The sequence below is a fragment of the Poromitra crassiceps genome (assembly GCF_964638095.1).
Source record: "Poromitra crassiceps genome assembly, contig: HAP1_SCAFFOLD_223, whole genome shotgun sequence".
Taxonomy (NCBI): Eukaryota; Metazoa; Chordata; class Actinopteri; order Beryciformes; family Melamphaidae; genus Poromitra; species Poromitra crassiceps.
This window is the reverse complement of record NW_028152168.1, coordinates 215,098-238,483: the sequence shown is the minus strand read 5'-3', so window position 1 is coordinate 238,483 and position 23,386 is coordinate 215,098. Positions and strand designations below refer to the sequence as shown.

At 42.9% G+C, this 23,386-nt stretch overlaps 1 protein-coding gene across 1 annotated transcript in view; it reads right to left on the bottom strand.

Moving 5' to 3' along the window:
- The window catches only part of LOC310770761 (protein SSUH2 homolog), a 30,375-nt gene extending 7,938 nt beyond the window's left edge, over positions 1-22,437 (bottom strand). Inside the window, exons 1-7 of the mRNA XM_083663473.1 lie at positions 22,332-22,437; positions 8,868-8,954; positions 5,837-5,915; positions 4,901-5,030; positions 2,281-2,341; positions 1,219-1,343; positions 881-943 (exon numbers count right to left, since the gene is read on the bottom strand). Coding sequence (XP_083519599.1) covers positions 881-943; positions 1,219-1,343; positions 2,281-2,341; positions 4,901-5,030; positions 5,837-5,915; positions 8,868-8,954; positions 22,332-22,356 — 570 coding nt within the window. The 5' untranslated portion in view covers positions 22,357-22,437. The remainder of the gene's footprint in view (positions 1-880; positions 944-1,218; positions 1,344-2,280; positions 2,342-4,900; positions 5,031-5,836; positions 5,916-8,867; positions 8,955-22,331) is intronic.
- Between the last annotated feature and the right edge of the window lie 949 nt (positions 22,438-23,386).

Sequence of the window (23,386 nt, the reverse complement as noted above, 5' to 3'; positions counted from 1 at the left end):
ACTAGTTACAGCAGCAGCTTCTCCAGCATTGTTTTAGCGCTCATAGCTACAGTCAGTGTTGGGGAAGTTGATTACCGTAATTATCGTAATGCATTGCAGGAACAAAAAAAAACGTCTACCTAATGAACCACAATGGGAGCAGATCAGAAAACAAGGAGACTTCCCACAAAAATATGAGAAAATATTGATATCAAGCGGAGGGAATTAGAAATAAAGGCCTCTCTAATATAAGCCTGCTTCTAATAAAGGCCTTGTGGAAAATACGGTCATTGTGTTCTTGCAATATCAGGGGATCAAATCCAAATCACAGACTCTCTCCCAGCCTGCCTGTCTTTCTCAACTACCTAAAGAAAATCAGAAATGCCTTAAACAGCTCACCCTAAAATCCAAAATACATGTATTATTCCCTCTCACCTGCTGTTTATCCATCTATATCGTTTTGTGTTAGTTGCCTGAGTTTTGGAGATATCGGCCGCAGAGTTTCTGCCTTCTCTCCAATACAATGGAACTGGATGGCACTTGGCTTGTGGTGCTCAAAGTGCCAAAGAAATACATTTGAAAAACTCAACAGCAGTGTCTCTTTCCAGAAATCATGACCCCGTTACTCAAGATACTCCACAGACCTTGTTGTGAGCAGTTTCATGGAGGAACTATTTTCTTTTGACCAAACTACAGCCGCTAGCTGCTAGCTAGTTCCTACATGAGACTGCAGAAGAAAATAGTTCCTACATGAAACTGCTCACAACAAAGCTCTCCAAAACTCAGGCAACTATCCCAAAACGATATAGATGGATAAATAGCACTACAGGTGAGAGGAAATATGTACTTTGGATTTTAGGGTGAGTTATCCCTTTAAAAATAAAATAAGTTTCCATCTCACATTGCCTCTGCCATGACAGTGGGTGCAGCGAGTTCTGCCACATCCATTGCACCTGTGACACATCTGAAAAACACACACACACACACACACACACACACACACACACACACACACACACACACACACACACACACACACACACACACACACACACACACACACACACACACACACACACACACACACACACACAATGGTTAGTTTGATAAGGACTATACAATAAAGCCTAAATCCCACATCCTTGATCATCCAATGTGTATTTTCTTCTCAACAGCTCGTCATGTCTACACCCGGACCTTTCTACAGCTAAATAAAAGCCTACATTTGACGTCCTGTACCTTTACAAAGGAGGAGTGTGGCACGCGGACCTTCTCCACTTTGTCAGTGAACATCTGGGGATTCCACACCGGGACGTCCCATGGTGGCGGGCTGGCACCGTACTGAGGCCCATCAACCGGCTGTCCTGTTGAGAAGAATGTGAAAGGTTAAAAAAAAAAAAAGAGAGTCTGGTCTCAAATATGTTAATCACAGAAATGTCTATTTACCAGTATGTCAGTATATTGTTGGCTCAGTGTTAAAGGAGAATTCTGGGTTTTTACAACCTGGACCTTATTTCCAGCTTTAACTATGATTTGAAATTCACCCTGACAAGCGTGGGAACATTAATCTGTTTTGACCTGTGAGCTGAAAATGTGGAATTCGGGGCATGTGAAATGCTTCTATTTATGTCCTATATACAGCTTATTTTTCCAACACAAATCAAATAAATATCAGCCATGTTTTTAGCATGCTAAGTTTATAGCTACGGAAGGCTTATCTCTGCTCTGCGATGGGTGTGCTTTGCATAGTTGACTTGCCAGCCAGGGTCTTGTGTAGCTTAGCCTAGCCTAGCTAAACACTGCGGACATTTATCTGATTTCGAGATTATGGACGATTCATTTGAATTCGATGGCCACACGTATTTATTTGAGCCGGTCCGGAATAACGTCATGATTTACACCTGAGCAGCGGTGGAATGGGACCTTCTGTATCTCTACCAATGTGACAGACAGCAAACCACAGGCTGCAGACGTAGCACCGAGGTAAATAGATCGCTATTTTTCTCACTGTCTGTATGATATAATAAGGATATGAGCCGCTGAGTGTCGGAAAATAAGCTATATACAGGACATAAATAGAAGCATTTCCCATGCCTCCAATTCCTCGTTTTCAGCTCGCAGGTCAAAACGGATTAACGTTTCCGCGCTTGTTTATCAAAGCGAAGTTATCAGGGTGAATTAAAAATCATATTTAAAGCTGGAAATAAGGTCCAGGTTGTAAAACAGAATTCTCCTTTAACTTTGCCTTGTATGTTGGGTATGAAAGGTGCTACACAAATAACGGTTGTTATTAGGATTTACCAGTGAATGATTCACACTCCCAGGCGCTGGCTCTGGTCTCGGTGTAGGTCTCCAGTCGATACTGCAGGAGGCACAGAAACTAAGTCACTGGAGGGACTCTTGTTATTATTCGGCACCAGTGTTGGGCAAGTTACTTTCAAAATGTAATAAACTACATATTACTAGTTACTTTTATTTGAAAGTAATACGTTACTTTACAATATTACGGTCTGTGTAGGGTAACTCGTTACTTATTACACTACTTTTGCATTACTTTCACCAAAACAACAGCAGCAGCAGAATGACATCGCCGCCCCGGAACCATCCCGAAAAATAATTCCAACCGCCTTGAAGTCAGTGTAAACAATACAAAATTCTAAATGTTATTCTTTTCCTTTGTTATTGTCATCTATAATGGTTATTCGCATAAAAACAAACAGTTTGATTAGGAAATGATTGTATCTTTTTTAAATATGTGCTTTGATTTTTTTTTTTTTTAGTTACTCAATTTGTAAGTTGAGTTACTTGACAAAGTAACTGGTATATTATTACTGAAATCCTATAAGTAATAAGTTATATTCCTGAGTTACTGCTAAAAGTAATATATTACATGTAATATGTTACTTTTGTAATGAGTTACCCCCAGCACTGTTTGGCACTATAAAAATATAAAATTGATTGATTGATTGATTGAGTGACTGATTGACTGCACCATCCACCACACACAACTTCTTCCACACAATCAGACCAGTGCCATTCCCAGTCCCGTCTGAAGTTTGAGTTAGTGTGATGATTTGGGGGTCAGAGAGATGAGATGTGCACTGAGAGGTCCGTCACAACCACTGCTCACAAACATTTTTGCACCTTTTAAATGAAGCGCTCAACCGTGACATTAGCTCGGGCTAGCTAGCATGAGCATGGTGACTAACGACTTCACTATGGATGCTCAGCAGATGCTTCCAAACTGTCTCCTGCCTGCGTGTTAAACTACAACCTCCCATCTTCTGCTCCTAGATGTGATGAAGAGAGAGAAGATGCACCGTGTGGCTGTGGAGGAGTTTAAGCTGTTTAAGCAACTTTGATGGAGCTGAAGGCTGAGGAACAAAAGTAATGTCACGGGTAATGTGACATGTTACTCTTGTTTCCGATTAATAAGTAAAGTACCGTAAATTCCGGACTATAAGCCGCGGCTTTTTTCCCGTTTTTTGGCCCCTGCGGCTTATATAACGGTGCGTCTTATCTATGGATTTTTTCAGAAAAAAAAAAAAAAATACAAATAAAATCTCTCTTTTTTAGCACTCTTTCTAACTATAAATCCACTTCTGTTTTAATTTCCTCTCTTGCCCTCTTTTCACCACACCGCGGACACTGTGTGCACTGTAAAAATAAACAACGGTGGTGTTGTGTTATGTTGTTTTGTTGAAATGTTACGGTAATACGGTAAATGGGAGCTTCCTCAAACAGCCATCTCTTTCCCGACAATCCCCTCTGTGCGTGACCACTTACATATGGTAATTACGGTAAGCAAACGGCCACTCGGCCATCAACTCCCTCCCCCGACTACCAGGAGAAAATCACAAACTTCGGCGAATTCACACAAAGGAAGATCAAGGAATATTCCATCGAACCGGAGCAGATCATAAATATGGATGAAGTGCCTTTGACGTTCGACCTGCCACTCACTCGGACTGTTAACAAGAAGCGCCCTGGAGGATTCTTTCACCAAAAAAAAGCTTTGCTCGTTCTCGACAGCATGAGAACGAGCAGTAGAAGCAACACTCTCACTTACCATGGGGAAGGTACGCAGAAATTCACACGACGCAGCATTCAAGTTGAAAGCAGTCAATCTCGCATTAAAAGAGGGAAACAGAGCAGCCGCGCGTAACCTGGGCATCGATGAGTCAATGGTGAGGCGTTGGACGGTGCAGCAGGAGGAACTGTCTCAGCACGGAATATTATAGGAGTGTGAAAACATCCACAATCACCAACGGGTTCCAAAACGCTGGACTGCTGCGGGATGAAGAGGATGACACCGCCACAGCTGGCGCTGAGGGCCGTCAGAGGCTTCAGAGGCTGTTCGATGCCGACAGTGATGAAGAGGAGTTCGTTGGTTTTGAGTGACAATGAAGGAGAGAGGAGAGTGGTTGACGAAGCCACCCTGAACCTGTTCGTTTCCGACACTGAAGATGAGGACTTTGGTGGTTTCAGTACGCAGGAAGAAGAGGAAGACGAGGATTAGTGACTTGACTTCTCTGGTTACAGGTTTGCTGCACATATAGCCTATTGTTGTGTGATTTTGTCTGGGGATTAGTGACCTGACTTTTGTTTTGTTTTGTTGAAATGTTAATAAATGGGAGCTTCCCCAAACAGCCATCGCTTTCCCGACATTCCTCTCTGTGCACGAACCCTTTCATATGGTAATTAAACATCAAAACACCCGCGGCTTATAGACCGGTGCGGCTTATAGAAGAAAAAAATAGTCAATTTTGGTCCCGCGGCTTATAGACCGGTGCGTCTTATAGTCCGGAATTTACAGTAATGTCATTACCTGAGTAATGTGTAATCAGTAATTTATTACAATTTTCAAATCACTTGGCCAACACTGCAATATAATATCCATCCCTCTCCCTCCAGCTCGTACCCTGTACACAAGGATGGGTTTCAGGTCTTTGAAGGTGAGGTTCCTGGCCGGTTTGGAGCTGTACGTCCATTTGGACTCCACAAACTTCAGCAGGGCCGATCTGGCCACTTCCTCCGACACTGTGGGAACCCTGAGGAGCGCCGGAAACACACACGCACACACACACACACACACGCACGCACGCACACACACACACACACGCACTTAAGTACAAATACACTAAAGTAAAAAAGTGTATAAATTGTATGCATAGAAAGCTACTTTTGTTTCAAATCTTCAGATGTGAGATACATTTACAACTAGAACGACCGCACTGCAGATATATGCCTCCGCCAATCAGTGAGCAATCGATATCCATGTCAGTCCAGACTTTGACGTTTGAGCAAAATGTGAAGAAATTCCGTCCAGGCGTTCCTGAGATATGGCGTTACCGAGCTTGAAAATGGTGTTCGTGAGGTCACAGTGACCTTGAACTTTGACCTTTGACCACCAAAATGTAATCAGTTCATCCCTGAGTCCAAGTGGACGTTTGAGCCAAATTGGAAGAAATTCCGTCAAAGTGTTCCAGAGATATCGCGTTAACGAGCAAGAAACAAGCGGTTGTGAGGTTACAGTGACCTTGAACTTTGACCTTTGACCACCAAAATCTAATCAGTTCATCCTCGAGTTCAAGTGGACGTTTGAGGCAAATTTGATTAAATTCCGTCAAGGCGTTCCTCAGATATCGCATTAACAAACATCGGACGGACGGACAACCCGAAACCATAATGCCTCCGGCCTGGCTATCGCCGGCGGAGGCATAAAAACCAAAGAATCATCTGCAAACAAATATAACAAATTGGGTAATAGTTTAAAGTGTTGAAGTGTGTGTGTGTGTGTGTGTGTGTGTGTGTGTGTGTGTGTGTGTGTGTGTGTGTGTGTGTGTGTGTATATTACTTGACTTCGGGCACCGAAGTGTTCCTGTCTAGCTCAGGCTGGGGGATGTAGGGAGGTGGGTACAATGGGTTATCTCCACCTGGTACTGCACGCACACGCACGCACGCACGCACGCGCGCGCGCGCGCGCACGCACACACACACACACACACACACACACACACACACACACACACACACACACACACACACACACACACACACAAGTTTCAACCTTTAGCTGAGAAGAACAGGAAAGAGGAGACAAATACCGCATTCAAGACAACTCGGACCGCCGTAAGTTTCAACACGGAACCTCCGGCCCGGACAGATTTGCGTTCACGCTGCACCTCCCGCTCGGGGGGGAAACCAAACTGTTGCTATAGCAACCCATGTTAGCATGGTAGCTACCTACTAGTGAACAATGCTAACCGAACATGCTGAATGCTGAATTTCACACGGAGCGAAACACAGATGACACAAACACATATGAAACGTTAACATTACATCATTAAGACTATGGAGGACCAGGAGGGTCTTACGCTAATGAATAGAGTGTCCCCTTAATAATTATCCAATCGTACAATTAAAAAGAGTAATTTCAAAAAGAATTCACAAATGATGTATTAATACATCATTAAAAAGTCGTATTTGGAAAAGGAACTTCAAAAACATCCATTAAACAGTGTATTTCAAAATGGAATTACGAATACATCATTTAAAACATCATTTAATACATCGTTTCCTTATTCCTATTCAAAATAACCATTTGGAATTGTATTTGAAGTCACTATATTAAATCCCCGATTCGAAATAACGATTGGAAATGCCATTTACCCATTGCATGACACTTTTGGCCTTAGCCTAGAAAAACTGTGTAAAACAATGCAAATTAGACGTGTACTTTAATTTTAAATTTGACATACCTTGTAGGCCCTGGAGAGTCTTAAGCTAATGAATAGAGTGTTCCTTTAATAATTATCTAATCGTACAATTAAAAAGAGTAATTTCAAAAAGAATTCACAAATCACGTATTAATACATCATTAAAAAGTCGTATTTGGAAAAGGAACTTCAAAAACATCCATTAAACAGTGTATTTCAAAATGGAATTACGAATACATCATTTAAAACATCCATTAAACAGTGTATTTCAAAATGGAATTACGAATACATCATTTAAAACATAATTTAATACATCATTTCCTTATTCCTATTCGAAATAACCATTTGGAATTGTATTTGAAGTCACTATTTCAAAACCAATTCAAAAAACCGATAGGAAAACCATTTTGTTTTAACATGACACTTTTTTGCTCTTTGTCCCCAGCCAAACAGTGTCAATCGTGAATCCATGGTCCTAATGCAAATGAGCCATGTAACAGGCTCTCTGATTGGCTAGAGAGGCAGTCCACTGAGCCAGGCTCTTTCGTGCCTCAAAGCTCTCTAGCCAATCAGAGAGCCTGTTACATGGCTCATTTGCATTAGGACCATGGATTCACGATTGACACTGTTTGGCTGGGGACAAAGAGCAAAAAAGTGTCATGTTAAAACGAAATGGTTTTCCAAACGGTTTTTTGAATTAGTTTTGAAATAGTGACTTCAAATACAATTACAAATGTTTATTTCGAATAGGAATAAGGAAATGATGTATTAAATGATGTTTTAAATGATGTATTCGTAATTCCATTTTGAAATACACTGTTTAAATGATGTTTTAAATGATGTATTCGTAATTCCATTTTGAAATACGCTGTTTAATGGATGTTTTTGAAGTTCCTTTTCCAAATACGACTTTTTAATGATGTATTAATACGTCATTTGTGAATTCTTTTTGAAATTACTCTTTTTAATTGTACGATTAGATAATTATTAAAGGAACACTCTATTCATTAGCTTAAGACTCTCCAGGGCCTACAAGGTATGTAAAATTTAAAATTAAAGTACACGTCTAATTTGCATTGTTTTACACAGTTTTTCTAGGCTAAGGCCAAAAGTGTCATGCAATGGGTAAATGGCATATCCAATCGTTATTTCGAATCAGGGATTTAATATAGTGACTTCAAATACAATTCCAAATGGTTATTTCGAATAGGAATAAGGAAACAATGTATTAAATGATGTTTTAAATGATGTATTCGTAATTCCATTTTGAAATACACTGTTTAATGGATGTTTTTGAAGTTCCTTTTCCAAATACGACTTTTTAATGATGTATTAATACGTCATTTGTGAATCCTTTTTGAAATTACTCTTTTTAATTGTACGATTGGATAATTATTAAGGAGACACTCTATTCATTAGCGTAAGACTCTCCTGGTCCTCCATATAAGACCTCAAATTGTGTGTTAAAAGGTCAACAAACGTCTTTATAATAATTCTGTGATTATCATTAACGACGCAAGTCGCCATTTTGATGTGGCTGTGACGTCAACTCGGAGAAACCGGAGCTCTGGATGATACCCGAATTTCCGAGCTGTAATTCCGGCCTGAACGACCGTTCAATTCACTTTTTACAGGTCGGAAGCCATTTTTTCCGGCGGTCCGAGTTGTCTTGAATGGGGTAAAAAACGCTATGCAGTCTGACATGAGTACGAGTAGGGCTGGGTATCAATTGAGTAGTATCGACTCTTTGTTTGTTTGTTTGTTTATTTATTTTAGCAGAGGAGGCCTAGAAAGACTGGAGAAAAGAAAATGAACAAGAGAAAAGAAGAGAAGAGACAGACAGACAGACAGAGAGACAGACAGAGAGACAGACAGAGAGACAGACAGACAGACAGACAGGCAGACAGACAGGCAGACAGACAGACAGACAGGCAGACAGGCAGACAGACAGACAGACAGGCAGACAGGCAGACAGGCAGACAGACAGACAGACAGACAGACAGACAGGCAGACAGAGAGACAGACAGAGAGACAGAAAGAGAGATAGACAGACAGACAGACAGACAGACAGACAGACAGGCAGACAGAGAGACAGACAGAGAGACAGAAAGAGAGATAGATAGACAGACAGACAGACAGACAGACAGACAGACAGACAAACAGACTTGCCTCCTCCTTTGTATCCATGCACATCATCCAGCCAGCCAGGAGGGGGAGCTGAAGGTCCTTCCTCTGGTATGTTAGGGTCAAACGCATCTGAGAATGACAAGAAGAAGGTGTTGGAGGAAATGTTATTATGGTCATAATCAATGCATAATCTTACTTAGTCAGTAATCAAGGAGAAGGCGAGAGAACCAGACATTTGACCAACTTTACAGGAGAGGCAAAACAAAAAATTACCATACTTGATGCTTTGTCCTGACTTTGTTTATTCAATTAAATATTGAATACGAAAAATTCATAAACATGTGCATGGCAATACTTAATGAACAATATTTTGACATTCGTTGAAAAAATATTTGTCCGTCTTTGTAAGTGCACTTACGCCATTTTGGCCCCAAGTGTTCAGTGTTAGGTCTTTTGGTTTTAATGATTAATAACTCTGGATTGGTTATTTATATTTCATATGTGCCTGTTTGGCAGTAGAGAGGACTCATCCAGAGCTTTCAGTTGATATATATACAACTGATTTTGGCCCCAAAGGTCCCTCTGGCTCCCACAGTCCATTTGATCAGACAGCACACTGAGAGTCCTTCAATCCAATTTTTCAAGTTCAGGATTTGAAAGCTAATATTGATGCACTGAATATATTAATATTTTCTAATATTTATAATATTGCTGCTAAAGGCCTATGTCCACCAGCTGCAGTACGGCTCTGTGCAGCTGCCTGAACAGACCCACGCCCATAGGTATAACCTGTCAGACGCATGCAGGAAAACATGTTCTTTCTTACACTAAAAGAAACGGTAAGGTTTTGAGGTGTTATTTATTTACATGTTATTATGCATTGATGTTCTTTGTCTGGTCCACTTGAGACCATGTTGGGTTGCATGTGACCTGTCAGGTCAAATGAGTTTGACACGGTCCCCCTAAACAGAGGCAGAGCCTCAGTTGTATTATGTACAGTAACAGTACAGTGTGCTATCTAAAGAAAAATACAGTCAGAGTTTGTCCCGTCGCTTCTGTATTCAGCTCATAATACTCTCTCCTCATTGTGAACTCCTCATGTGGCCTCAAATGCTCTCTCCTCATGTGGCCTCATATGCTCTCTCCTCATGTGGCCTCAAATGCTCTCTCCTCATGTGGCCTCATATGCTCTCTCCTCATGTGGCCTCAAATGCTCTCTCCTCATGTGGCCTCATATGCTCTCTCCTCATTGTGAACTCCTCATGTGGCCTCAAATGCTCTCTCCTCATGTGGCCTCATATGCTCTCTCCTCATGTCTCCTCATGTGGCCTCATATGCTCTCTCCTCATGTCTCTCTCCTCATGTGGCCTCATATGCTCTCTCCTCATGTGACCTCATATGCTCTCTCCTCATGTGGCCTCATATGCTCTCTCCTCATGTGACCTCATATGCTCTCTCCTCATGTGACCTCATATGCTCTCTCCTCATGTGACCTCATATGCTCTCTCCTCATGTGACCTCATATGCTCTCTCCTCATGTGACCTCATATGCTCTCTCCTCATGTGGCCTCATATGCTCTCTCCTCATGTGGCCTCATATGCTCTCTCCTCATGTGGCCTCATATGCTCTCTCCTCATGTGGCCTCATATGCTCTCTCCTCATGTGGCCTCATACGCTCTCTCCTCATGTGGCCTCATATGCTCTCTCCTCATGTGGCCTCATACGCTCTCTCCTCATGTGGCCTCATGTGGCCTCATACGCTCTCTCCTCATATGGCCTCATATGCTCTCTCCTCATGTCTCCTCATGTGGCCTCATATGCTCTCTCCTCGTGTGGCCTCATATGCTCTCTCCTCATATCTCCTCATGTGGCCTCATATGCTCTCTCCTCATGTCTCCTCATGTGGCCTCATATGCTCTCTCCTCATGTGGCCTCATATGCTCTCTCCTCATGTGGCCTCATATGCTCTCTCCTCATGTGGCCTCATATGCTCTCTCCGCATGTGGCCTCATATGCTCTCTCCTCATGTGGCCTCATACGCTCTCTCCTCATGTGGCCTCATATGCTCTCTCCTCATGTCTCCTCATGTGGCCTCATATGCTCTCTCCTCATGTCTCCTCATGTGGCCTCATATGCTCTCTCCTCATGTGGCCTCATATGCTCTCTCCTCATGTGGCCTCATATGCTCTCTCCTCATGTGGCCTCATATGTTCTCTCCTCATTGGGAACAATTGAAAACAGATGCTGGCGCTCAGGGGGAAAAACGCTATTATGGACAATCAGCAAGAAGTAAACCGAGTGCTGGGCAGCAGAAAATGAAAGAATGTGAGGGAAGAATAGACGAAATCAATAAAATAAAATAAAATAAAATAAAATAAAATAAAATAAAATAAAATAAAATAAAATAAAATAAAAGATTGACGAAGGTAGGTTCAATTAACACAAGCCAACTTGCTACATTTCCCCCTCCAGATAACATCCCATTCCGCAATCATCCTATGAGAAACCTGATATGTGCAGCTTCCCCACACCGGCCATATGCTAGGTTTCCACTTAGCCTTGTTTGTATTCTCACTGCCTGGTTATTATCTGTGCCAGCTGGAGGCATTCCCTGCTTTCTGCCTCCTTATATATGGGCAGGGTCACACCCATTCTCTCATTAACACTGAGGAAAGCCACAAGCTGAAACGTGTCTGTGTTGTACTGCTGCTGTGTGTGTGTGTGTGTGTGTGTGTGTGTGTGTATGTGTGTGTGTGTGTGTGTGTATGTGTGTGTGTGTGTGTGTGTGTATGTGTGTGTGTGTGTGTGTGTGTGTATGTGTGTGTGTGTGTGTGTGTGTGTGTGTGTGTGTGTGTGTGTGTGTGTGTGTGTGTATGTGTGTGTGTGTGTGTGTGTGTGTGTGTGTGTGTGTGTGTGTGTGTGTGTGTGTTGTACTGCTGCTGTGCGGATTTGGACTTTTCACATCACTGACGATGTCACTGATGATATATTATCGACGGTGTACCGGAATTTTGAGTGTCTAGGGTCCCTAGATTTTTGTGACGTCAAAATCGGGTCACAAGCCAAAAAAGGTTGAGAAGCCCTGATGTAGCCGCTCTGTTACACGGACAGTTTTGATGTCATAATAGCGTAACAGACGAGGATGTGGACAGGACAGTTTTGATGTCATAATAGCGTAACAGAGGAGGATCTGGACAGGACAGTTTTGATGTCATAATAGCGTAACAGACGAGGATGTGGACAGGACAGTTTTGATGTCATAATAGCGTAACAGAGGAGGATCTGGACGGGACAGTTTTGATGTCATAATAGCGTAACAGACGAGGATGTGGACAGGACAGTTTTGATGTCATAATAGCGTAACAGAGGAGGATCTGGACAGGACAGTTTTGATGTCATAATAGCGTAACAGACGAGGATGTGGACAGGACAGTTTTGATGTCATAATAGCGTAACAGAGGAGGATGTGGACAGGACAGTTTTGATGTCATAATAGCGTAACAGAGGAGGATGTGGACGGGACAGTTTTGATGTCATAATAGCGTAACAGACGAGGATGTGGACAGGACAGTTTTGATGTCATAATAGCGTAACAGACGAGGATGTGGACAGGACAGTTTTGATGTCATAATAGCGTAACAGAGGAGGATCTGGACAGGACAGTTTTGATGTCATAATAGCGTAACAGACGAGGATGTGGACAGGACAGTTTTGATGTCATAATAGCGTAACAGAGGAGGATGTGGACAGGACAGTTTTGATGTCATAATAGCGTAACAGAGGAGGATGTGGACGGGACAGTTTTGATGTCATAATAGCGTAACAGACGAGGATGTGGACAGGACAGTTTTGATGTCATAATAGCGTAACAGAGGAGGATCTGGACAGGACAGTTTTGATGTCATAATAGCGTAACAGACGAGGATGTGGACAGGACAGTTTTGATGTCATAATAGCGTAACAGAGGAGGATCTGGACGGGACAGTTTTGATGTCATAATAGCGTAACAGACGAGGATGTGGACAGGACAGTTTTGATGTCATAATAGCGTAACAGAGGAGGATCTGGACAGGACAGTTTTGATGTCATAATAGCGTAACAGACGAGGATGTGGACAGGACAGTTTTGATGTCATAATAGCGTAACAGAGGAGGATGTGGACAGGACAGTTTTGATGTCATAATAGCGTAACAGAGGAGGATGTGGACGGGACAGTTTTGATGTCATAATAGCGTAACAGACGAGGATGTGGACAGGACAGTTTTGATGTCATAATAGCGTAACAGAGGAGGATCTGGACAGGACAGTTTTGATGTCATAATAGCGTAACAGACGAGGATGTGGACAGGACAGTTTTGATGTCATAATAGCGTAACAGAGGAGGATCTGGACAGGACAGTTTTGATGTCATAATAGCGTAACAGACGAGGATGTGGACAGGACAGTTTTGATGTCATAATAGCGTAACAGAGGAGGATCTGGACAGGACAGTTTTGATGTCATAATAGCGTAACAGACGAGGATGTGGACAGGACAGTTTTGATGTCATAATAGCGTAACAGAGGAGGATGTGGACAGGACAGTTTTGATGTCATAATAGCGTAACAGAGGAGGATCTGGACAGGACAGTTTTGATGTCATAATAGCGTAACAGAGGAGGATCTGGACAGGACAGTTTTGATGTCATAATAGCGTAACAGAGGAGGATCTGGACAGGACAGTTTTGATGTCATAATAGCGTAACAGAGGAGGATGTGGACAGGACAGTTTTGATGTCATAATAGCGTAACAGAGGAGGATGTGGACAGGACAGTTTTGATGTCATAATAGCGTAACAGAGGAGGATGTGGACAGGACAGTTTTGATGTCATAATAGCGTAACAGAGGAGGATGTGGACAGGACAGTTTTGATGTCATAATAGCGTAACAGAGGAGGATCTGGACGGGACAGTTTTGATGTCATAATAGCGTAACAGAGGAGGATGTGGACAGGACCGTTTTGATGTCATAATAGCGTAACAGAGGAGGATGTGGACAGGACAGTTTTGATGTCATAATAGCGTAACAGAGGAGGATCTGGACAGGACAGTTTTGATGTCATAATAGCGTAACAGAGGAGGATGTGGACAGGACAGTTTTGATGTCATAATAGCGTAACAGAGGAGGATCTGGACAGGACAGTTTTGATGTCATAATAGCGTAACAGAGGAGGATCTGGACAGGACAGTTTTGATGTCATAATAGCGTAACAGAGGAGGATCTGGACAGGACAGTTTTGATGTCATAATAGCGTAACAGAGGAGGATGTGGACAGGACCGTTTTGATGTCATAATAGCGTAACAGAGGAGGATGTGGACAGGACAGTTTTGATGTCATAATAGCGTAACAGAGGAGGATCTGGACAGGACAGTTTTGATGTCATAATAGCGTAACAGAGGAGGATGTGGACAGGACAGTTTTGATGTCATAATAGCGTAACAGAGGAGGATCTGGACAGGACAGTTTTGATGTCATAATAGCGTAACAGAGGAGGATGTGGACAGGACAGTTTTGATGTCATAATAGCGTAACAGAGGAGGATCTGGACAGGACAGTTTTGATGTCATAATAGCGTAACAGAGGAGGATGTGGACAGGACAGTTTTGATGTCATAATAGCGCAACAGAGGAGGATGTGGACAGGACAGTTTTGATGTCATAATAGCGTAACAGAGGAGGATGTGGACAGGACAGTTTTGATGTCATAATAGCGTAACAGAGGAGGATCTGGACGGGACAGTTTTGATGTCATAATAGCGTAACAGAGGAGGATCTGGACGGGACAGTTTTGATGTCATAATAGCGTAACAGAGGAGGATCTGGACAGGACAGTTTTGATGTCATAATAGCGTAACAGAGGAGGATGTGGACAGGACAGTTTTGATGTCATAATAGTGTAACAGAGGAGGATGTGGACAGGACAGTTTTGATGTCATAATAGCGTAACAGAGGAGGATGTGGACAGGACAGTTTTGATGTCATAATAGCGTAACAGAGGAGGATCTGGACGGGACAGTTTTGATGTCATAATAGCGTAACAGAGGAGGATCTGGACGGGACAGTTTTGATGTCATAATAGCGTAACAGAGGAGGATGTGGACGGGACCGTTTTGATGTCATAATAGCGTAACAGAGGAGGATGTGGACAGGACAGTTTTGATGTCATAATAGCGTAACAGAGGAGGATCTGGACAGGACAGTTTTGATGTCATAATAGCGTAACAGAGGAGGATCTGGACAGGACAGTTTTGATGTCATAATAGCGTAACAGAGGAGGATGTGGACAGGACAGTTTTGATGTCATAATAGCGTAACAGAGGAGGATGTGGACAGGACAGTTTTGATGTCATAATAGCGTAACAGAGGAGGATGTGGACAGGACAGTTTTGATGTCATAATAGCGTAACAGAGGAGGATGTGGACAGGACAGTTTTGATGTCATAATAGCGTAACAGAGGAGGATGTGGACAGGACAGTTTTGATGTCATAATAGCGTAACAGAGGAGGATCTGGACAGGACAGTTTTGATGTCATAATAGCGTAACAGAGGAGGATCTGGACGGGACAGTTTTGATGTCATAATAGCGTAACAGAGGAGGATGTGGACAGGACAGTTTTGATGTCATAATAGCGTAACAGAGGAGGATGTGGACAGGACAGTTTTGATGTCATAATAGCGTAACAGAGGAGGATGTGGACAGGACAGTTTTGATGTCATAATAGCGTAACAGAGGAGGATGTGGACAGGACAGTTTTGATGTCATAATAGCGTAACAGGGAGGGTACGGTGGTGCAGTGGTAAGCGCTGTCGCCTCACAGCTCAAAGGTCCTGGGTTCGACCAAATACTCAGTATATCATGGAGCCTGCAGTAACGCAGTTTCTCCACCAAATACTCAGTATATCATGGAGCCTGCAGTAATGCAGTTTCTCCACCAAATACTCCCATCCACCTCTTCCACTGCTGCACTGCAGAGGAAGGATTAAAGGATTGAGTGTGTTTGATTTGCCTTGACTAGAACCTGCCAAACGGGTACTGGACTAGATGACTGCATGGCTCGGAGTCATACAAACTTTGCTGTGTGTGTGTGTGTGTGTGTGTGTGTGTGTGTGTGTGTGTGTGTGTGTGTGTGTGTGTGTGTGTGTGCCCTATACCTCTGTAAACAGAGCACGCCTTGAATGATTAGGCTTAGGAAGGCAGCTGGTTAAGTTCTTTTTCATTTGACTGTACGGTGATGACAGTGCAATTGTTTGGCTCGTATTTGGTTTAAATACAGACACAGTGAGACTAAACTGAGTTTGAACCGCAGAAGCAGTTTATGGCCTTCCACTGGTTGATTCTGCTGCCCCCCGTCACCCCCCCCCCCCCCCACACACACACACACACACACACACACACAGCCCATGCTCTTCCTTCCCAGCAACACCTGCTAAGTGGATCAGAGGAACAGTTGTTGAGATATGAAGACACACACACACACACACACACACACACACACACACACACACACACACACACACACACACTCCTCACTTTATAGTTAGATACACAGCTCATTAGCTGGGGCTGTCATTTAATTAAAGTCACCTGTTATTTTCCTATACCAAGATGGCCGCGCGCTGATGGAGAGAATACCGTAGGTTCAGTCAGTGTTTTGGAGGCGGGATCAAACGTAACGTGAAGACTGGCTGGCTGAAGCATGTATTTGGGGCTTTTCTCTTGTTGACGTCTTCATGTAACCTCCAGCCAAACTCTGTCTTTCTTAGCTGTGGTTGTGTAGCAACAGCAGCGCAAACAATGTCACAAAACAGCATACAAAACAGCATACAATATCATGTTTGTTTTTACAACTACGTCGTATTACAGAAATATACACAATAGCACCTCGATTGAGATACTTCCGAGGCAGCTATTTTAGTGCGTCATGATTTTTGCCCTATATGAACTCCCTCCCTCCCTCCCTCTCACCCTCCCTCCCTCCCTCTCACCCTCTCTCCCTCCCTCTCACCCTCCCTCCCTCTCACCCTCTCTCCCTCCCTCCCTCCCTCTCTCCCTCCCTCCCTCTCACCCTCTCACCCTCCCTCCCTCCCTCTCTCCCTCCCTCTCACCCTCTCACCCTGCCTCCCTCCCTCTCACCCTCCCTCCCTCCCTCTCACCCTCCCTCTCTCCCTCCCTCTCACCCTCCCTCCCTCTCTCCCACCCTCCCTCCCTCCCTCCCTCTCACCCTCTCTCCCTCCCTCCCTCTCTCCCTCCCTCCCTCCCTCCCTCTCACCCTCTCTCCCTCCCTCCCTCTCTCCCTCCCTCTCACCCTCCCACCCTCCCTCCCTCCCTCCCTCTCACCCTCTCTCCCTCCCTCCCTCTCTCCCTCCCTCTCACCCTCTCTCCCTCCCTCCCTCTCTCCCTCCCTCCCTCCCTCCCTCTCACCCTCTCTCCCTCCCTCCCTCTCTCCCTCCCTCTCACCCTCCCTCCCTCTCACCCTCTCTCCCTCCCTCCCTCTCTCCCTCCCTCCCTCTCTCCCTCCCTCTCACCCTCCCTCTCTCCCTCCCTCCCTCCCTCCCTCTCTCCCTCCCTCCCTCCCTCTCACCCTCCCTAAATAAAAATACAACACTCAGTGATGTCCTAGAATACACACACAATACACACAATGCACACACAATACACACACAATGCATGCACACAGCATACGTCCGGCCCAGGATATAAAAAAATAGCAGACAGAAGGTGTTTCCCTGCAAAGATCTGAACCAAGATGGACGGAGTGAGAGAATAACATGAGGGAAAGGAGGGAGGGAGGGAGGGAGGGAGGGAGAGAGAGGTTCATTAAGGGAGTATAAGAGAGAGAGAGAGAGAGCGGGACAGAGAGAGAGGGGGAGTGAGAGAGAGGGAGAGAGAGAGAGAGAGAGAGAGAGAGAGAGAGAGAGAGTGAGAGAGTGAATGAGGAGAGAATGGACAATGTCCAGTCAGGTATGTCAGATATGTTTTAGACTCGTTCTTTATTGCAAGTTAATGTCAATAAAGCTGGTGCTTCTTCTTCTGCACTCTCTGCTTTTACTGTAGCTCTGCTTCGTGCTTGGAACCCTGAGTGCCACCTGGTGGCTAATGTCATTATGGATCATTACAATGCAATTCCAAATGCACTGTATTTTAAAAGTAAGTCACACAGTGAGAAAAAAGAAATCATGTATTGAAAAAAAAGCATCAAGCATCAATTCAAGATGCATCGAGATGCATCGCTAATCTTTTTATCATTGCATCGCAGCCCTCTGGATCAGAATTGAATCTAACCGTGAGGTGTCTAGAGATTCCCACCCCTACTGTTTACTGAGCTGGAGGTGTGGAGCTGCATCCTCGAGAGAGAGAGAGAGAGAGAGAGAGAGAGAGAGAGAGAGAGAGAGAGAGACAGACTGGACATCTATGAAAACATCTGAATGTTGTTGTTTTTTTAAATCATTTTTATAATTTTGTATCAAGTCGGTCTAAATGTTTTTATCACTTTTATATATTTTTATCAAGTCGGTCTGAATGTTTTTATCACTTTTATATATTTTTATCAAGTCGGTCTGAATGTTTTTATGATTTTTATAAATGTTGTCAACATTTTTTGTAATCATTTAAAAATATATATATAATTGATTTCATCATATAATAAACTAGAAACTAAACCAAACCCTACACTTCCATGGTTGAGATGTTGGTAACAAGCTGGGAGTGTGATCTACAAAAACACATGATTTTAGTTTGATCAGAATTGATATGATATGATGATGGTCTAAATGCGGTTTCGGAGGCTTCTCCATCCATGCCAAGTTGCTTTTTTTTTTTTACGTGAAAGTTAACGTCAATAGCCTAAATGAATCAAGAGCTTTTTGAGAGTGATTTGATTTCCCTTGTTTTGGTTCTTGAATTAAGCAGACTAGTCTTACAAATGGAAAAGGAGGAAATGGAAAAGAGTGGAGTCAGCTGAGTGCAGAAAGCATTCCTGTTCCAAAACCAGACCACACCCAGAAGAGGATCACAATCCAGATCACTGTTTGACAAATAGCGCAAAAGAAAGCCTTTCTTACTGGCTTTCTTACTCTTCACTGTAAATCTGTTATGGAATGGAATTGGTGCCAATAATAATCACTCCCCCCCCCCCCCCCCCCCCCCCCCCCCCACACACACACACACACACACACTACCTCCTCCTAAACTCAACTGAACTCCCCCCCCATAAAACTGTAACTCTTAATGTACATTCAATGTAAACTCTATTTAACTCTGACTGTAAATTCATGTAAATCCACTGCCTATTTAACGTCTATTTAACTCAGTCTGTAAATCTCATGTAAATTCGAACACTTCACCACTCATGTACATATTGTATATATTTACTCGATTTGATTGCACTTGCAACTTTGCGATTGTCTTTAGTTATCTTCCTACTTCTTATCTCTGTATATTGATGTGACCGCTACGCTGCATACAGACACTAAGACAAATTCCTTGTATGTAACTTGCATACTGTGGCAATAAAAGTGATTCTGATTCTGATTCTGAAATCTTTAGACAGAGAGGAGAGAGGAGAGGGGAGGGGAATCTGTACTGTGGAGCACACAGCAACACAGCCAAGCAAGGTCAGCCACGTGTGACATGACATGTTACTGTGGGCAGAGGGTGAAGTCTGCTTTTACCTATGTGTGTGTGTGCAGTTTATGATTACAACTAACACCAACAGCTACAGTTACCTTGGCACCATAATAGACTCAAAACTCACCTGGACATCAAACACACAGGCAATATACAGCAATGGACAACAGAGACTACACCTTCTACGCAAACTACGAAAATACAACCCCAACAGCTCCACACTGCACCTTTTCTACCAAACCTTCATGGAAACTGTACTCACTTTTGGATTTTTAGCCTGGTTCAGTTGCCTAACACTCATCAATGAAAACAGGATAACAAAAATCATCAACAGATCAAGCAAGATCTGCAGAATCAAATGCCGGGACATCACATCACTCTCCAAATCACGTGCAATACAGAAAGCAAACCAGATTATAACAGACATCACTCACCCACTCAACAGCCAATATAAACCACTCCCCTCAGGACGCAGGTTCATCAGAACGCCACTCCATAGAACAACAAGGACAAACAGAACATTCATCCCCACATCCATTGGACTAATAAACAGACTCTGATACCCCCCCCCCCCAGCACCACCCATCCAACCCCTCCCCTAGCCCAATCTTGTGATGTGTTGATGTTGCCAATAATTGTTGTTGTTGTCTTGTGCTGTTGTCTTGTACAAAACAATTTTCCTAACGGACAAATAAATACTTAATTCATTCATTCAATAACTATTTGTATGGGATGTGTGTGTGTGCGTGTGTGTGTGGCAGATCAGTGACCTGCTCAATGCCAATAGAGATCGCAGATAAGCTGTCTGTCTGTAGAATGCTACTTATGATGATGGTGTCTGCATGTGTGTGATATATGCAACCATAACTAATAGGTCATACCAATAATGATGTGTATGCAATTACATCTTATTGAATATGTAATTACTTAAATTTGATCTATAACAAAAACAACGCCTTTCTTTAGGCTGAGAGAGCGAGAGAGAGCGAGTCCTCCAAAGATATGTCGGTTCAGTCTTTGTTTTTGGATATGTGAATGTTCTTAACTAAGAGTGAGAGAGAATTGACTGAATTCTGTATGCAGAATATATAGACGGGTTTCTTGTATACAAACATTAGTGGGTGCGTGCGCGCGCAGGGACAGAGGATGACGAGAAACGCATCGAGCTGATCGCCCATTGGTTCAACACAGGTGCATCACAAACCCACAGTGAAGTGTAGAAACTTCAATTTTATAGCTATTCCAAGATGTCACTCTACATTTTACATAAATACCACCTGTAATGCCCACATTAACAATAAAATAAGTAATCTGAAGGGCTGGGTCATTTGAGCAGTGAGTGAGGGTGGCGCTAATGCATGTTTTAATTTGTTTACAAACCGCTGTTAAACAAATCTGTAGAAGAAGAAAAGCAGCAGTGAGTGTCTGGGGTGTTCGACTTGTTGATGCCTCGCCTGACTGCGCTCGGCTGCTCTCGTCTGCTTTCCAGGCGAGGCGGCAGTCAACTCAAACGAGTGTGTGGAGCATACAGTCTATATGGGGTGGAGCGGCTTTCTACCCCGGTGATGCGCGCGCATTTATGAGATGATGTTGCACAGAAACCCGTCTATAAGGAGACAATATATTTTGTTATCATTGAAGCCACATCATAATAAAGAGGATATTAATGTGATGTGTGTAGTTCTTCATAGATCTAGCCAATTACTTTTGCTGTCAAAGTGCACCAGATTGATGCATTTTATTTTAAAATGTACACAATTCTCTTTCCTGGGGGGGGCATGCCCCCGGACCCCCCCCCCCCCCCCCATACCCTTCCAAATGTCCCCACCACTTTCCAAATCAAACCTAAGCCCTTGCATGCAACCCTAATTGATCACAAAGGGGGGTAATATATACAATAGTCTACTAAAATAGCCTAGTCTAATTTACAGCTGTGCGTTTAGTAGACTATTGCACAGATCACAGACACTATTAAGTAGGGGTGTCACGATACACTCAGTTCACGATACGATACGTATCACGATACTGGGTTCACGATAACGATACGATACGATACGATTTTAACAATATTTTTTTAAACTTGAATAATGACAATATATGACTGGAAAAGTAGTATTTTATTTGAAATGCACAAATACAAAACATGCTGTTGTGGGAAATTGTTATTACAATAACAACTAGAAAAAACATGAGATTGGAGATAAGGCTTATCTTGAAATAGAATGAGTTACACCGTCACTTAGATTTACTTTGAACTAAAAGGTTTCTCAGCAGTATAAATTCTCATTATGCATCTTCAGTTTTTCTTCAAACTCAAACAACAAGACTTTTCTTAGTCTATTTTTTATGCATCTTCAGTTTTTCCTGTCAAGTAAACAGTTTTGCCAGAAACTCAATTGAATGGTTTCTCTCCTGTATAACTTCTCATGTGTCTCTTCAGAGACTTGTTCAACTGAACTACTTTCCACACATTGAACTTCAACAAACAAAGACGTTTCTTTGTCTATTTTTGAAAAAAGATTTTTTTTTTTTTTTTTTCACGATATGAGATTTCATCTCAACGATACATATCGTGACGTTTTACTATCGCGAAATTTCGTGGGACGATATATTGTGACACCCCTACTATTAAGTGACTAAAGAATATTGCAGTGACATTTCAGGTCATGAACTTGAGATGAAAATCCTTTACACGACTGAGCAAAAACCTAAACCCAAGTGTAGTTCAGTTCAGAACAGAAGAACCATGCAAAGCAGTCTGGAAGTAAAGAAGAACATAATAAAGTAGCCATATGTTGTCTTTTCTTATGTTTTAAAAGTAGAGCTTTGGAAACTCACCAAGATCTCCGTCTTTCTCGTCCATTCTCGCCTACTTCGTTCCAAGCGAGTGAGATCCGTGGAGAATGTAGAATGAAAACAGAGTCTTGCGTCGAGGCTAATCCGCCACACCTACTGTACTACAAACATCAAGCAAGCTAGCCACAATTATATTAAACTTCAAGTCACAGCTTTCAAAAATAAAAGCTCTGTTGACCCCCGAACTTAAATAATTGTGTGAATATTTATGTGCTTTCATTGTGAAGGCAATATCACTGAACTTCCGCTCATGTCCTGTCTTTTTCGGTCTAGCCTGACGCAGCTAAAGGCCACGCCCACGGCCTAGATGAAAAGAGAGGAATGTATCGCTGTAAAACTATAAACAACTACAAGCTGTCACGTTTTTTTTTTTTGCAAAAATGCAACAACACTGTCCCAACCTCTCCTCATACTCAGTCCAATCTTCGTCTCCCTCCACATATTCACCGATAGTCCCAAACGTAGCCATCGCACACACCCTGCTTAGAGAGAGCAGCGCACACACATGCTGACACGCCCGGGAACATTTAATTCTGTTGTCCCTCCATGCGCCCTGCAGCTGTGTAAAATGTCATACGAAATAATTATGAATTCCAATAGGATAAGCTTGCCTGATTAACTGAAAACAATTAAACAATAACGAAAAAAATAATATCCTAACGAAAATAGAAGTCTAATCAAGTAAATAGCCTTCAGAAAGCATCAGTAAAAGCCCATGCTGACACGCCCGGGAACATTTAATTCTGTTGTCCCTCCATGCGCCCTGCAGCTGTGTAAAATGTCATACGAAATAATTATGAATTCCAATAGGATAAGCTTGCCTGATTAACTGAAAACAATTAAACAATAACGAAAAAAATAATATCCTAACGAAAATAGAAGTCTAATCAAGTAAATAGCCTTCAGAAAGCATCAGTAAAAGCCCAGTTCCAATAGGCTACTGCTGCGCTGCTGAGACGCACAGTGTGCGACTGAAATGTCTTAACCTCGCGTCACCAGGCTCTTCTCGGCGAGAAAGAGCCTGGCTCCCGCCCACA